At 47.0% G+C, this 17,352-nt stretch overlaps 1 protein-coding gene across 1 annotated transcript in view; it reads left to right on the top strand.

Moving 5' to 3' along the window:
* Window positions 1-17,352, top strand: part of VPS53 (VPS53 subunit of GARP complex) — a 129,467-nt gene that overhangs the window by 54,284 nt on the left and 57,831 nt on the right. The window contains exons 10-12 of the mRNA XM_060082862.1: window positions 335-477; window positions 2,413-2,554; window positions 13,311-13,412. Of these exons, the coding sequence (XP_059938845.1) occupies window positions 335-477; window positions 2,413-2,554; window positions 13,311-13,412 (387 nt within the window). The remainder of the gene's footprint in view (window positions 1-334; window positions 478-2,412; window positions 2,555-13,310; window positions 13,413-17,352) is intronic.

Genomic DNA, 17,352 nt, shown 5'->3' with positions numbered 1-17,352 from the left:
AATCCTAGGGGCTGACTGTACAGTTCAGCAATTCTTAACCATTTTGGGGTCACTGACCCTTTGGAGAAATTAATGAGAGCTACAGATCTTCTCCCCAAAAATGCACCTATGCATAAAACTTTGCATACAGTTTCAGGAAGTTTGTAGAACCCTGAAGCCCAATCATAGACCCCAGGTTAAGAACCTCTGGATCAAGTAAAAAAAAAGTAGCCTAGACTCTGAAACCGTGAGAAATAGGTTTTGTTTTTCTTGGTTCTATGTTTTTGCTTATTTCCTTGAACTGTAAATACTACTTCTAAGCACTGGGGTGGATTTTGTTCCCTGCCTCCCCAAGGTTGCCTGGCTGGACAAAATTGACCGGCGCTATGCCTGGATCAAGCGCCAGCTTGTGGACTACGAGGAGAAATATGGCCGGATGTTCCCGCGTGAGTGGTACATGGCGGAGAGGATTGCAGTAGAATTTTGCCACATCACAAGGTAGATGCCAACTCTCTACTGGTTTTGGTGTTGATTGAAATCAGTTGAAACCAGTTGATTGAAACCAATCCCCCAGTCTCTACAGGCTCTGTGTTGTCTTGTGGATTTGGTACCACTCCCACCTTTTTTGGTTTGTTTGTTTGAAAGTCATCATTTTAATGAGAATGTCTTCACCTCTGCTGGACTCCCTTCAGACGACTCCTTTCCTTTTGAAAGTCAGATTTTATGTACCCAAAACCAAGTCCCAAACTCCAGCTGTAGCCATATCCCACCTTCTCCAACTTTAGAGTTCTAACCCTAGAGGAGAGAGCCTTTTGTGAAGGCAAGGTAAACACTTGATAAGGAGACATGGAAAAGGTTACATGAGAAGCCCTGGGCCAGTAGACTGTAGCCAGAGCACTTGCTTTTGTGTTTGTTTTGCCTTAAGAGTAAAATACACCCAACACAGCAGCTATGTCTGCTCTTATCTTTGCTCTAGGACTTTCCTATAGCCTCGCCCTTGCCTTGAACAGCCTGCCTTCTTAATCAACTAAAAGCTCATCAACCAGATTTCCCTGTAGTGGTTCATTGCCCCACATTTTCCCATGTGTCTGTATCACCTATATCAATGTGCAGTGAGAATACCTCCATCATTGTTCTGCTTTTCTTTTTTAAAAAAATAAATTTATTTATTTATCTATTTATTTATGGCTGCATTGGGTCTTCATTGCTGCATGTGGGCTTTCTTTGGTTGGGTCGAGCGGTGGCTTCTGTTCATTGTGGTGCATAGGCTTCTCATTGCAGTGTCTTCTCTCGTTGCGGAGCACGGGCTCTAGGCACATGCGCTTCAGTAGTTGCGGCATGCAGGCTCTAGAGCGCAGGCTCAGTAGTTGTGGTGCTTTAGCCTCCAGTTCAGTGACTTGCAAAATTCATTTTCTGTGAAAAATGAAGTCCGCAGGAGACTGGGAGTACCCAAAAGCCAACACATCTGCTGCTATTGCGTCAGCTAATGGCAGTGTTGCTGCCAAGCTTTCATTATTCGAATTTTGCCTAAAATCCTACAGATACATAATTCTCAAATAAATTCAGAGACTCTTTATTTGGTTTTTGTCATTTATTTATGAGGAAAGATGACCCATAGCTCAGTACTTACTAAGAACTCTTGCGTTACTGCTCCCTTACCACTTAACATTCCGAGACGGGACACTTGAATGTCACATAAGCTTCACAGGCAGGAACCACCCAGACATGTACATGTCACTTTTCACATGGGGATTCCTGTCTCTCACGTCTCTTTCCAGGGCTTCTGCTGTCTGGTGGAAGAGGTGATTATTGAGCTCTCTGGAAGAGGGAGGGCTTTGTAATTCAGTACTTAATGACTTGTGAAATTATATAGAATATATGCATTTTTATAAAATACTGAGTAAATGCTTCATATATCTTATTAACAAATTATTGAAAAGTTTAAAGATAAAAATTGTAGTACCCATGTAAACAAATTGATGTCCATAATCCTTGAGTTTTTTTTTTGACTAGTGGATAATTTCATCTTAAAATTGTTATTTAGAGGGCTTCCCTGGTGGCGCAGTGGTTGAGAATCCGCCTGCAGATGCAGGGGACACGGGTTCGTGCCCCGGTCTGGGAAGATCCCACATGCCATGGAGCGGCTGGGCCCGTGAGCCATGGCCGCTGAGCCTGCGCGTCCGGAGCCTGTGCTCCACAACGGGAGAGGCCACAACAGTGAGAGGCCCGCGTACCGCAAAAAAAAAAAAAAAAAAAATTGTTATTTAGAATATGTATTTCTATTCCCTGAGCATTAAACTTAGTTAATGATAGATGTCAGGTTTTGAAATGACGACATACTTTTTTTTTTATAATATATGCTAAAGCCACTTACTTTGTCTTATCTTGAATGATCAGTTTGTTTGACAACATTCTTATATCTTTTATTTGAAGGACAGAACTGGCCAAGATCATGCGTACCAGAGCTAAGGAAATTGAAGTGAAATTGCTTCTCTTTGCTATTCAGAGAACGACTAACTTTGAGGGGTTTCTTGCAAAACGCTTCTCCGGGTGTACCCTGACAGATGGAACTCTGGTAAGACAGTCCTAAGGGAGACTGGACCAGGAAATCAGTGGCCTGGGTGGGTGGGCTTCACTTCAGTCTTTCACACTGTGGTGGTTCCATCCGTTGGCTCAAGTGCTTAATCCCCCATCCCAGGGATTTTGCTGAATTTGTGCAAATAGTCATACAGAATACTCTGTATGGATTTATTGTTTGTCTATTATGCAGTACTTCATGTTTCTAGAATGTCCTGTCATCATTTTGTCTAAGGATAGGCCCCATTTTAAAGACTAGTAATTCTGTGAGTCATAGAGGCCTTACTTATTCAGTCACAAGTACCTTATTACATTATCAACTCTTGAGTTTTATTACAATTAGGATATGTTTAGAGGAAATGTACCAAGAAAGAGGTGAACTGCAGCCTTAAAAGCAGAATACGTTGGCGATTTCTACAATGTTCACCACTGAAGAATGGTTAAATAAAATATGGTAAATTCATGCTGTGGAATAGGTATAGCAGTTTGAAAGTGGTAGAATGGGGGATAGATCTAGATGTGCTGTCATAGAAAGAAAACCTCTCACATATATTAGGTGCAAAATGTAAGCTGCAGCCCAGTATATATGGTACAATTCCATTTGTGTGAGAAGCATGTTTATATATGTAAATAGGTAAGAAAAAGGTCTGGAAATGATAACAGTGGATGGATGTCTCTGGGGAAAGGAAGTTGGAGTGAGACTAGGTAAAGAAGCAAAGAATTTTTTTTCATTTTATTCTGGTAATGTGTTTGAATTTTTCTTATATAAATGCATTTACATACTTTTTAAACTTTGCTTTTACATAGTCTAACAACGTTATTTTTCAATTTTTTTTAAATGAGGGAGATGGCCCAGTGACTTCCAAACTTTCTCCCCCTCCCCTCCCCCCTCCCCTCCCCTCCCCCTCCTCCCCTCCCCCTCCCCTCCCCTCTCCCCCTCCTCCCCCTCCTCCTCCTCCTCATTCCTTTTTTTAAAAATTAATTAATTTATTTATTTATTTATTTTTGGCTGTGTTGGGTCTCTGTTTCTGTGCGAGGGCTTTCTCTAGTTGCGGCGAGCGGGGGCCACTCTTCATTGCGGTGCGCAGGCCTCTCACTATCATGGCCTCTCTTGTTGTGGAGCATGGGCTCCAGACGCGCAGGCTCAGTAGTTGTGGCTCATGGGCCTAGTTGCTCCACGGCATGTGGGATCCTCCCAGACCAGGGCTCGAACCCATGTCCCCTGCATTGGCAGGCAGATTCTCAACCACTGCACCACCAGGGAAGCCCTCATTCCTTTTTTAATTGAAGTATAATTGATTTACAGTGTTGCGTTAGCTTCAAATGTGCAGCAAAGTGATTCATTTATACAAATATGTATTCTTTTTCAGATTCTTTTCCATTGTAGCTTATTACAAGATACTGAATATAGCTTTCTGTGCTATACAGTAGGTCCTTGTTTATTTTATATATAGTAGTGTGTATCTGTTAATCCCGTATTCCTAATTTATCCCTCTCCCTCTCTTTCGCCTTTAGTAACCATAAGTTTATTTTCAATGTCTGTGAGTCTAATCTCTTCCTTCTAACAAACTGTAATGTGGGATCCACACAGAATAAGAGCTCACAGTTTGGGAACCTCCACTGTGTATCTCACACTATGCCAGGTGTGTTTGCCTGCAGTCCATCACTTTGCTTCATCAACTGTAGGAAATACGCATTTGAAACTTACTTGAGGTCACACAGCTAATAGGCACATATAGAAAACTCTGAGCTATTGTGCTTGAAGCAGGGGCAAGGCAGAGATTGGGCCTAGAGTGCCTTTCTGTTGCTCACCCGTCACCTCTACTAGTTTCTCTGGCCCCCACCCTGCCAGTCATAAAATCCTGGGACCTCACTGGAACCCCCTCTTTGCTGCCCCCCAAGGCCTTCCCCAGAGTAGGCACGTAAGGAGCTGGTCTCTCAGGGCAGTGGTCTGAAGCGTGGTGATGGCAGCGCTTAGTTTTAAGGCAAGACCATAAAACCCTGTCTACTCAGGGCCACGCGTGACCTCATTAAAATAAAATGCGGGGAACCACAAAGCACTCTTTCCGTACTTAACAAATAAAACTATGTATATATACAGATATATGGACGCTCCTCTGCTTGTTAACTCATGTTCAAAATTGATTTCTTCTTACTAACAAGGAAAAAAAAATAGTACATGAGACAAATGAAAGTGCCCTTAAAGAAAATGCAAATCCCCAAAGGCAGCAGGTCACACAGATGCTATGGAAAGAAGCTTGTGTCTCTCCTGAGAAGCATTTGGTTGACTTCAGCGGCCACCTGACGTCCTCATGCCGGAGCTCCCCTCCTCCCTGCCCGCGCTGTGCTTTGGGCCTGGTTTCCAGCAGAGACTCGGTGTGGCTCTGGTTCAGCCCTCCAGGGATCTGCCTGGGGACCAGGCGGTTTGAGCGTTGAGCACAGGCCCCAGCTGGCTGTGCCGCCTGCATCACACGGCTCCCCGCCGGGCAGGGTGGGTAGTGCACGGGGTTGGGCTCCGGGAGCCTGTAGTCCGGCTCACTGTTCAGGAAGTGTCCCGTGAAGAGTGCGTGAAGAACAGCAGTCCTAAACACCTGTGTTGAGCCATTCCTCCCTTCCCCTGGCTGGGCCCTTCTTCCTAGTGATTTTGGTTTTACATTTCGGGAGCTCTAATGTCTCAGGGGAACGAATGGCCGGCCCTGTGGTACCTGATGACCAGGAGACCTTGTAAACTCGGGGCTGTCCTGGGACACGTCAGGTCTCACCTGTGCTAGGAAATGCCCCAAAGGTCAAAAGAGCTAGAGTAATGTGGGCTGGGAAGGCCCCTTGTACACCAGGTGAGGCTAATGTGCAGGGTAACCATGTAGAGACCATGAAAAACAGGCAGGAGCTGAATGTAAATTTGCAAAGACAGTGCTTTTTCTGTGGAAAACTGGTATAGGAATGTCAAAGCAGCAGTTGGTCAGCTGTTAACCAACTTCTGTCTGAGGAAGGAGAGGGCTGGAGGCACCTGTTCTTTGGGGCAGCCCAGCCCCTCCACTCTCACCTGCTGCCAGGGCCACGCTCCTGGGCTGCAGCCTTCCATCTCCTGGGGGTGCCGCACTCTGCGGTGCCACTCATGGTGGCTAGGAGCCCCTGAACCTTTCCCGCCAATCCCTTCCTTTTTGGACTTCTGGTTTTGAAATTTTCTGGCATAATCGATTTACAGAGATGTCCTCCAGTTGCTCAGCTGTTGCTTGCCTCTCCTATAAAATTTGCAGAGAGTTTCAGGTTACAGATCCTTGGCCAGGAAATCCTGCTGAGCCAGGAGCTTTTCATTCATCCCTCCAGTTGGTCAGCTGTCTTCTGCACAGACTTCTCCAAGTCACTCAACGTCTTTAAGTCAGCTCTTCCCCCAGACTGTTCTTTGTCACAGTTATCGTGACCCGGTGATCATTCTGCATTTTCCAAGTCCTGACCACGGCTGCTCCATAACCTGTGAGGATTTTCCCTTAAAGATTAGTTTCTAGAAAGGCAACAGAACCCCTCTGGCCTCTTCCACAAGGCAGGCCAGGTCTTGGAGGATTGGTTCACTGCAGCCCTGCTGTGGGGAGATGTGAACGCCGTGCTTCTCGCTGTCGGTGATGTTCACTCCGACCCTGGTCCTGCCAGCACCTTGCTGTGGGCAGTTGGGGCCACACCTTCATCAGTAGCCTGTAAGCCTCAGCATCAGGGACTCCGATGGGTTTAGTCATGACCACTGACCATGCTCCCAACAGACGGTGTTGGGAAGAGGCTGGCCTGGCCTGGGCCAGGAGGGCCACCTGGCCTGATGGCCACGCCAGCTGCTGGATACCCCGCCTGAAGACTGGCTGCCCCTTGTCTCCTCCCCGTCGTGCCTTGATCCCAGGATATACTTTTTGGAAAATCTTTTGTGGTCACCATTTTGTTTCAGGGTATCAGAACTACAAAATGAACCAGAGTATATCATAATACCCTTTAACATATGCCAAATTTCATAGAAAGTTAGCAAATTCCTTGGAAGATTATAGAACAGATAAGAAGTCAGCCAAGGAGCCAAGTTGACCAGAGACCCTCCCAGGCCTGTGCCCTTCCCCCTCTTCACTTTATCACTCAGGTCCCTTTAAGCCCCTTGGTGACTGATTGACAGTCAAACAATGAGGGTGAGCTTGAGAGGGGATAGGCCCTTCCTAACTGACCCATGTGATGCATCATCTTTTGCTCTTTTTTTGACAGATGCGATTTGACATCTGTGAGAAATCTAGACTGAAATAGCCTTAAGGACAGGGCTTGTTTTGTTTTTTACTGTTCCAGCCCCAGCAAGCTTATAACACCCTGTGCTGTAACTGTTACTGGAGGAGGGGAGCTGCCAAGCCTTCTAGCTAATTGCCTAAACTCCTGACCCTTTAGGAGGGATTTTAAATGGTCTGTAGGGCTTCCCTGGCGGCGCAGTGGTTGAGAGTCCACCTGCTGATGCAGGGGACACGGGTTCGTGCCCCAGTCCAGGAAGATCCCATATGCTGCAGAGCGACTGGGCCCGTGAGCCATAGCCGCTGGGCCTGCGCGTCCGGAGCCTGTGCTCCGCAATGGGAGAGGCCACAGCAGTGAGAGGCCCGCGTACCACAAAATAATAATAATAATAATAAATAAAAATAATTTTTAAAAAAATAGTCTGTAAATTAAGGGACTTCCCTGGCAGTCCAGTGGTTCGGGCTCCGCGCTTCCAGTGCAGGGAGCATGGGTATGATCCCTGGTTGGGGAACTAAGATCCCACATGCTGTGCTGCACGGCCAAAAAAAAAAAAAAAAAAAGTCTGTAAATTAAAATGCCTTGAAATTAAAAGCAAATGTCTGGGTATGATTTAACTATGCCCACATGCCTTATTAGGGACTCGACGGTTAGATTTAAGGTTAAACATTATATTCAGCCTCTATGAAAGCACTGAAGTGAAAATCGCCTTAAAATGGTGAATTTTATGTTAATTATATCACAATTTTAAAATACCAAGGGTTTTAGAAAATATTGTCTGAGTTTAGTTATAAATCATCTTCACGTTTCATGTAATTTGTTTACCAAAAAAAGAGACAGGGAGAGAGTAATACATGCTTGTTAAAGCTCAAATAAATTTTAAAAGAACAATCTCTTCTTTCTCAATTACTCTAAATCCCTCTCCCCAGAGATGTGCACTGTTTAACAACTTGGGGTATAATTTGAGACTCTTCCAAGCATACACGTGCACACGCGCACACACACACACACCGGGTTTTTTTGTTTGTTTTACAAAAAACAGACAGTGTTGCCCATGTGTCTGAAGAGGACTTTATTTAGTGCTTCTCATGTGATCAGCATTTATCCACAAGTGTTTTTCAAGTTCCGTCTTGGTGCAGGGCCTTGGGAAAAGATGAAAAATTGAATCAGACAGGTGCTTATGTTCTATTAGGAGAAAGAAACCTATGCATAACTGTCACAACATAAGATATGAACATGGTAGTACCAAGAGCAAAAGAGGGGTTCCAGTGACGTTAAACCAGGTGTGAATAGTCCTGGACTTACCGTCCTATCAACTGAAGCCTCCAAGCCATCTCTTTAAGAACAAATCAGGAACTGGGCTGGAGCAAAGTGTTTATGGAATGAGAAATGCAGACATTGTGGAACTTTCCCCTCATAATGAAAGCTCTCTCCTCCAGAGAAAGGAAATAGATTCATCTTAAATTTCAGAATTCCTTCTTTGATAATTTGAAGTGTCCAGCTGAGGCCTCAGAAAGGCATGTGTGCAGGCAGACCCAGATATGGATGTACTACTGACCAAAGCCTGACCATCTCTTCCCAAAAGTAAATTTGACAGCTTGGCTGGCCCGTGGCCCTTGTGGTTCTGAAGGTGGGTGTGGGGAGTCCCATGCGGTTTAATTAGTAGGAATTAACTTGCCGAATGAAGAATGTTTCCTTCCTGTATGGACTTGAAATCAACTGTCATCACAGCAAAAAGAATGAATCCTTTTAAAACTGGAAAGTCGTTCATTCCTCGGCAAATTTTCGGTTTCTCTTAGCAGCCTCAGAGCTCATGGAATATGTCATCTGAGTTCTTTCAAATCTAAGCCTAACCTTGTAATTCTCTGTGGGCTCTGACAGCCGCAGAGCAGGAATGAGAAGCACGGTCTGGTTGTCTCCGCCCGAGGGGCCCTTGCACAGAAGGCTGAGTTGTGCCGGTGATGGCTCCCTGCAAAGACTTGTTCTTTTATCCCAGCAAATCAATCTGAGCAGTAACATGGCCCCCTAAATAGCAGGAGTCTATGTCCACCCCTCAGGGTTTTATAATATAATATTTGCCAATAGGATGGTGGTACAGGCGTTACTTTGCCGGCTTCACTGGAGACTAGGGGAGAAGGGTGAAGCCTTGTAATTTGATGGGTGCATTGCTTTCATTTCCTGGAGGGCTCCCAAAGAGACGGTATAGTAGGGACAGGATCTCACTTGTGATTAAAAAGAATTCTTTTTGTGAGTCTTCGAAGTCCTGTGCTCCCCGCTCTTTCCCTCCAGAGAGTTGCTTCACTGAGAGAGGCACAGCCACGGTTCTGCCTTCGTGACTTGCCCACTCAGATTAAACACTAACGACAGCCCCCATGTGCTGAGCTTCCCCTACGAGCCGACCGTTGTGTGAAGCTGCTCTATAGACATAGTCATGCTTTGCGTGCGTTACCTCATTAATTCTCATGACAGCTCCATGCAGCGGGTGTTGATATCCCTTCACGTTGCAGCTAGAAGGACTGAAGCGTGGAGAAGTTAAGCCACATACCCAAGTGGTAGAGCCTGGGCGCGAACCCAGCCCCGTCCCTCAGTCGGTGGTTGCGCCAGCCCCACAGTTGCTCGGGCCAGAAAGCGCACGACTCTCGATCCCTTTCTTTGCTTCCTCCTCACATCCACCCTCTCACCAAGTCCTCTTGACTCTCTCTCCTAAAGATGCCCCAGGTCTGGCCACTTTTTTCCATCTCCACAACTCTAGCTTAGCCCACTCCCACATTAGCCCCACCTGGCACACTGCAGCAACCTCTTCAGACTCTAAAATTGGATCCTACCGCTGCCCTGTTTAAAACCCCCAGTGGGGCTTCCCTGGTGGCACAGTGGTTGAGAGTCCGCCTGCTGATGCAGGGGACACGGGTTCGTGCCCCGGTCCGGGAAGATCCCACGTGCCGCGGAGCGACTGGGCCCGTGAGCCATGGTCGCTGAGCCTGCGCGTCTGGAGCCTGTGCTCCGCAACGGGAGAGGCCCCAACAGTGAGAGGCCCGCATACCGCAAAACAACAACAACAACAACAAAAAACCCCAGTGACTGCCCAGTTGCCGTGAGAAGAAAACCTAACCTTTCCCACGGCCCATGACAGGCTGTGTGATTGGGTCCTGGCTGCCCCGCCCCCTCACCCCGTCCTCCTTTCATTCCAGCCTTTGCATGGGATCCCCCTGGTGAGAATGCTCTTCTCCAGATCTTTGCCCGACTGGCTCCTTCTCCTCATTCAAGTCTCTGCTCAAAAATCCACTCCTCACAGGGGCCCTCTCGGATCGCCATATGAAGAAGCAGTTCCCCAGCCTCACCCACAGCCCAGCCCAGTTCCTACGTTGTATTTTCATCGCAGTGCCTCCCTTCTTTATCTTGCTCAGTGCTGCATCTCCGGTGCCTAAGAGTGTGCCTGGAGCTGAGCAGGTGCTCAGCACATGACTACGGAATGGATGGCGTCACGTGCTGGTCCCTTTGCCTAGAAAGCCCCGGCCATGCCGTGCCCCTCCCACACTGAACTGTGGAGCATCCTTCAGTTCTGGCTCAGACGTCGTTTCCTCAGGGAAGTTGTCTGTGACCCTCTGTTGCATCCTTTCATCACCTTTGCTTTTCCTGCAAATAATCACATATGCTTGTGTGATTATTTGGTTAGAACCTGTCTCTTCCACCTGACTGTAAGCTCCCTGAGGGCAGAGGGTGGTCTACCTTGCTCCCTGCTTTCCCCGTCGTGCCCAGCACATCCCTTTGTCGAATGGGTGAATGGAGGACTGAATCCCTTTTCTGGTATCAGCTTGGTCCCTGGTTGGAATGTGTGTGCCTGAAATGAACGAGAAGTTCCTGAGTGCCCCTGACTCCCTGGTAATCTCATCCGTACGCGACTAGAGAGAGACTGGGGGAATAGGAAAGACACCTTTCCTTTTGGGACTCTCCTGACCCGGTGACACCAACAAGTAGCCCACATTATACTGTCTGAAACGTTGCTCTGCTTTTTCAGTGTTGCCTTTTATGTTTCCTTCTTATGACTTATGTCCACCCGTTGGATACCCCACCGGTGAGCATGGAGCCCAGGAACACCCTCAGTCCACTTCACCAATGTCCCCTTTTTGTCATATTTCCAGTAACACATTGTTTTTAAAATGAGGCCCATCTGTATATAATTGTGAGACGTTATTATCAACCCTGGTAGACCTAGCGATAGATGAGGAACGTTTGGTTCAAAAATTCATATCCTGTTTCTGTGGCTGAATGATTTTGAACAAAGCTTTTCACTTCAGTTGCTGGCTTGCTCTTTACACCTCCAAAGGACTGAAAGACTCAGAATCATAGAGATTCAGCTCATCAGTATGATCCCCAAACCCACTGTTTGAGCCAGTGGGATCAGGAATTCAGTGCTATTAACTAATTTAACTTGTTGTTGAAGCTTAGATTTCCTTTCTCACCCTCACCCTAAAATACCAGCAACCCTCACAGAGACAACTAAAACTTAGAAATATGGCTTTCAAAGAAACACTTCTAAAACTATCCTAATTTTGGAAATGAATGTAAATTGCTTTACATTTATAAGGATTTTTTTTCCATATCAGGCAAAGAAGCCAAAGTTCGGAGTGTATACATTTGAAATGTTTGCTGGGTTCTTAGACCATATTGTTTCTCCAGAGGATACCACAAAAATCATTGTCCTACTACTGATTACCTTGAGCTAATACATTAATCACAGGGCTTTCTTCATACACCAAGGCTCTATCTAGCTACATAATAGCATCCAAGTGTTTTGGCCAAGAATTAAGTAGTTGACATGAATGTAAGTGGAATTGTCTTAAAGCCTAAACCAGACACAGGTGTGGTTTTTGTTTTTGTGTTTAAGTTTTTATTTTTCTGGGTTGTTTGGTTGGTTCTTTTTTTTTTTCTTTCTTTCTTTCTTTCTTTCTTTCTTTCTTTTTTGGTAATATCTTCAGCTGATGTCCTGGCACTTGACAAAGTCATTCACACACTGTGGTCCATCTGCCTTCCCTCTTGGCGTAGGGATTAGTTCAAGCTGCTCCACTGATATATGCTCAAATGTCATAAGTACTTTTAAAAACTCCTCTCCACCCAGCTTCTTGTCTCCAGAGAGTCATTCCTTTCCCCTTCCCCTCTTCCCCAGCACCAGCCAGTCCCTTTTATCCTGCTTGTCCACTTAGTTCCCTTTCTGCTAGAACGCCCAGCTCCCTGGCATAAATAACATCCTGAGGTAGAATTTGTAAAAAATTCCAAAGATCTGCCTCGATTCTGTTGTCACATTGGACTCATCATCGGTAATATGTATCATGTGCTTCTCCTAGGGTTTCACATGCTTTATCACATTTAATCACTCAAGTAGTCCTGTAACTCTATCCTCCTCATTCAGCAGATCGGGCCGCCGGGGCTCAGAGAAGCTAGACGGTTTGGCCAGCGCAGCAGCATTGGAGCTAAAAACCCACATCTCCTGCCTCCAGCTTTCCTGCTAGCCCAAGGTCCCACTCGATATCTTTTGAAAGAATGGTCGCGTTCAGGAGCTGGGGATTAATTTTTCTCAAGATTTTATTGTGGTTGTTGTAATGAGACTTATTTGGAAAGGGACTTCTCTCTGTAATCTAGAACACAAAAGATTAGCTCTATAGTTTCTTTAAAAAAATTTTTTTTAAATTTTTGTCTGTGTTGGGTCTTTGTGGCTGCGCACGGGTTTTCTCTAGTTGCAGCGAGCGGGAGCTACTCTTCGTTGCGGTGCGCACTCTTCTCATTGCGGTGGCTTCTCTTGTTGTGGAGCATGGGCTCTAGGCACGAGGGCTTCGGTAGTTGTGGCTCGCGGGCTCTAGAGCGCAGGCTCAGTAGTTGTGGCACACGGGCTTATTTGCTCTGCGGCATGTGGGATCTTCCCGGACCAGGGCTCGAACCCATGTCTGGCAGGCAGATTCTTAACCACTGTACCACCAGGGAAGTCCTATAGTTTGTTCTTGAATTCAAACCCGTCTGGCATTTTGACTCATTCATATTTATGAAGACCTATGACATGCCAGACACCAGAGGTAGAAACGAGACAGATGTGATTCCTGCTGTCACAGAAGCTAGTGGGGAGAAGACAAATAAATGAGCAGTTGTGGTATTTTAGTAAATACCTGGGTAGGGGACATACCGGGGTGATGGGAGCGTGTGACTGGGACTTCTAACCCAGACTTAACAGGTGAGAAAGGCTTCCCAGAAGAGGGGACTTCTGACTTGAAGACTGAAGGATGACGGAGAATTTTAGGCAGCTTGGGATTGGGGTTGGGCAGGCAGTAAGGTTTCAGGAAGAGGAAAAAGCAGTGTGAAGGCCTGGAGGTGAGCATGTGGTCCAGGTTGTCTCAGTTTTTGCTCATTAGATCAGATTTCATGATGTAGCTGTTGGAGAGACTTGGAAAAAGCAGATCAGTGGGGAAAGCTACTGACCACGCTCAGAAAATACCTATCTGTTTCTCACATCTAATCAACAGAAAAAACTCGAGTCTCCACTTGCATCCACCAATCCCTTCCTAGAAGATGAGTCAGCACCAGAGATGGAGGAACTGGCGATGGAAAAAGGAGACGTAGAGCAAGTAAGTCTGGTTTGCGTTTCCCTGTGCAACCTACCTAATGTTTGTTTCTGACAATGGGTCTGCTTGCTCTAAATGTGATCCCTTGGCTGTTGACTACGTTCAGGGGTGACAACCTTGGTGGTATTTATAGAAGGCCTTGATCTGAAAGTGCATTTAGAAACCGGAGTGAGAGAGCAGCCCTTCCTGGCCCACCCCTTGGCTGCAGGATGGCACACGGGCCTTAGCAACACGGCCAAGCTTCATTCATCAGCCCGTGTGGTGGGGCAGCAGAACTCTGCCCTGCCTTCTTCATCATCTCCCAAGCTTGTCAGCTGAGCTTTCCATTGTCCCCTGATCTGGTCTGGTGATGACATGAGCGGCTGAAAGATCCCGGGTGAAGTCAGCAGCACCGTCAGCCAGGAGAGGTCTGCGCTCAGCATAAGCCGAGCACCTTAGTCTGGAAGCCGGTGGGGAGGCCTGGAAACACCATGGTGACCAGTGGCATATTTGGAGAGTTCCTTTTCAGGGCACACCGGCACCTTCATTTCCTTCAGCTTTTTCTGTCCAACTCTAAATTTCCTCTCCCTTCATCCCACAGAATGGTGTTTTTGTTTCACTGCCGTTTTACGGTGAGAGAGCTTAGAGCAATAAATCAGGACTTTTCCTGTCTGGATTAGTGAGCCTTCTTTTTAATTTTCTACACTTGGCTGCTAGAGGATTATATTGTGGTATTGTTTTTGCTCCAGACATCACCGAAAGGGAGGCCTACTGGGAAGAGCAGCTCTGGGAAACCCGTAGCCACGCACTTTGCAGTTAACCCCGCATTCCTAGCATGGGGAGGGTAGGTGTACAATCCTGGCAGGAGCCAAGAGAGCAGAATTGCCAGGAGCCGTTCTGAAGTGACGTCATCAAATGTGTCCGACCCATCGGTTAAATAATTATAATAACATGGATGCCTCACATTTTCATGGTGCTTTATGGTTTAAAAGTCCTTTCCACGCTTTATTCCCTTTCGTCCTCGCAATGCCTGCCTTTCCTTTTATAGGATTTTATATGGGAGCTGCTGGTTAAGTGACTAGCCCAGGGTTATACAGTTTGAAATTGGAGGAGCTGAGACCAGAAGCTAGGTCTAGAAGTCAGAGACTAGAATTCCTTTTCTGGCGTTCCTTCTATTACATCGGTGATGTCTCCCTGAAAAGTGGAGGACATAGAAATGCATCCCGTAAATAAAAGTGAATGGATAAGGGGCTTCCCTGGTGGTGCAGTCGTTGAGAATCTGCCTGCTAATGCAGGGGACACGGGTTCGAGCCCTGGGCTGGGAGGATCCCACATGCCGCGGAGCAACTAGGCCCGTGAGCCACAACTACTGAGCCTGCGCGTCTGGAGCCTGTGCTCCGCAACGAGAGAGGCCGCGATAGTGAGAGGCCCGCGCACTGCGATGAAGAGTGGCCCCCGCTTGCCACAACTAGAGAAAGCCCTCGCACAGAAACAAAGACCCAACACAGCAAAAATAAATAAATAAATTAATTAATTAATTAATTAAGGGGGAAAAAAGTGAATGGATAAAACTGAAGGGATACCTTGAGGCCGTACCCCAGAGATCTACGGGATTAGACGTGATTGATTTAAAGCCATCATATCAGCTAGGCTGGGAGAAAACAAAAGATTTCTTCTAACTAAAGAAATGCGTCTCTCACATTTTGGGAGGAAGGACTGGGACGGGAAAGAAGACTCTGGGTGTGGAGCTCAGCCTTCTCGTATGTCCTCCACCCGCGCTCGGCACCTGCACCCTCTGAGCTGGCCTTGTGTAGCCGGGACGTTTTCAGGGCCCTCGTGTCTCCCCAGTACAAGTGGCTGCCATTGTCATGTCCAGGATTGTGTAGCTGAACGCTCAGATGCTGCCGTGAAAAGTTATCCCTTTTGCTAGTCATCCCTGGATATTATTAAACTGGATTATGATAGCCCCCATTAGCTACAAAATCAGTTTTGCCAGGTAACATATGATTTTTCTTTCTTGTGGAACGTTTTACTCATCTTTTAAGCTTGAGGTTACTGTCTTAAAGACAAAGACCTGCTCATTCTAAGGACACAGAACACAGGTACACGGGGTAAAGCAGAGTCACGTGATGGGGAAGATGCCAGACTCTGGTTTGCCATTAGCTGCCCGCATGACCTTAGGTAGGTTTTTACTCTCTCTAGACTTCCCTCATTTCTCCATGTGTAGAGAGAGCCAGTGGTTTTCCAGCTGTTTTCCTTGGTGCCCTGTCAGATGTCACTGTGGGGAGTTGGGAAGAGACCAGGGCCCTAAGCCCCTCCAAATACAGCAGTTCTGTTTTGTGTGTGTGTGTGTGATACGCGGGCCTCTCACTGTTGTGGCCTCTCCTATCGCGGAGCACAGGCTCCGGATGCGCAGGTTCAGCGGCCAGGACTCACGGGCCCAGCCGTTCCGCGGCATGTGGGATCTTCCCAAACCGGGGCACAAACCCGTGTCCCCTGCATCGGCGGGCGGACTCTCAACCACTGTGCCACCAGGGAAGCCCAGCAGTTCTGTTTTGAGTCACTTTTTTCATGGACTTCCAGATAAAATTGCTTTTGGATCAGGGGTTCTAGGTGTGTTCAAAAAGAAACTATTGAAAACCCCTGGACTACATGATCCACCCGCAGCTTCACAGGCTGTTACTTGTTAGTAATAAAACTTACACGTCAGTGACTCATGACTCCTCAGCTGCCATCCCGACCTCCCACCACCTCCCCAGCACCTGTCCCACTTGTGGTTGATGATGTGGGAGCTCAGGACCCCCCTTTTCCCAGCCACTCACTGCCTTCTGGAGCTGGGCGCACAGGAAGATGAGGAGCCAGGTGGGGTGCTCGGGGCAAGCCCACAGTGTGCTAGCGGCGAGCTCGGCCAGAGGTGGGGGGAGGCCCCAGTAGTTGTCCTGGATTACCCAACCCATTGCATCACTGCAGTTGGCAGACGAGTGGCCCTCGAGGTGAGGGTCGCTCCCTGCTCACCGCTGCAGTTAGGCTATGGAGAAGGGAGCGTGAACTTGAAAAGAGGTATTTAGTTTGAACAATCAGTTGCCAACATGTTCCTGATGATTAAAAAATGGCATCTGAAGAGGGACTGAGGGTACTCAGAGTATAAAAGGAAGAGAGAAGAAATAAGGAATTTCTGGTTTTAAAATGTACCCTTCTGGTGATCCGAGCAGTTAGATTTAATCTGTTTACACTGGATAGTAATAAAAGGAAATGGGACCAGCTGCAGACCTCCTTACTGTGACAACAGTAACCTTTTATTATTCCATCAAACTCCAGGAGGAAATAGCTTAAACATCTGCAGCTTTTGGACAGAATTCACACACTCCAAAATCCAGCCTGAGTGCTACTGCTAAATGACTTAGTATATTCTTTAAGCTGAGAAGCAACCCTTGGGGGAGCTGGACGGTACAAAGGGAGACACCAATATGAGCCGAAATTCCAGCCCATTTCATCTAAATATGAGCACAGCTACGAGGCAGCCAGAGGCAGGAGGCAGCCCTGTGGAAAAAAGGAAAAAAGGAAACTTCAGGCAATCCCTCCCATTGTTCCCCTCTTGCTTCCAGCTCACGTTGAAAACCCTGTAAGAGGACAGAGAGCCTTGGCGACAGGGCCCTCCTCACTGCCAGGAGCGCAGTTAGCGGGCGGAGGCTGGGCGGAGCGGACTCCCCTGTGGGGACGGGGGTCGGGCCACCTGCACTGTCTGGTTGTGCGGCTCTCTGAGCCACATCCAGAGGGTTCTGTGGGGCCTCATCAAGCACGGGGCCTCTGGGAGACTGATCGAGATGAGTTTGTTGGAATATCATGTAGTCATTTTCCTTAATCATTAGAATCTATGTTTTATACTGAATGAGCTCTTCAGACTTAGCCATACATTTTTATCATATATCACTTTTGTGCATACATAAAAAGGAAAATATAAGCA

This window comes from Mesoplodon densirostris, chromosome 18 (assembly GCF_025265405.1).
Source record: "Mesoplodon densirostris isolate mMesDen1 chromosome 18, mMesDen1 primary haplotype, whole genome shotgun sequence".
In the NCBI taxonomy this organism is placed as follows: Eukaryota; Metazoa; Chordata; class Mammalia; order Artiodactyla; family Ziphiidae; genus Mesoplodon; species Mesoplodon densirostris.
The sequence above is the reverse complement of the archived record's forward strand: the minus strand, read 5'-3'. Positions and strand labels throughout refer to the sequence as shown.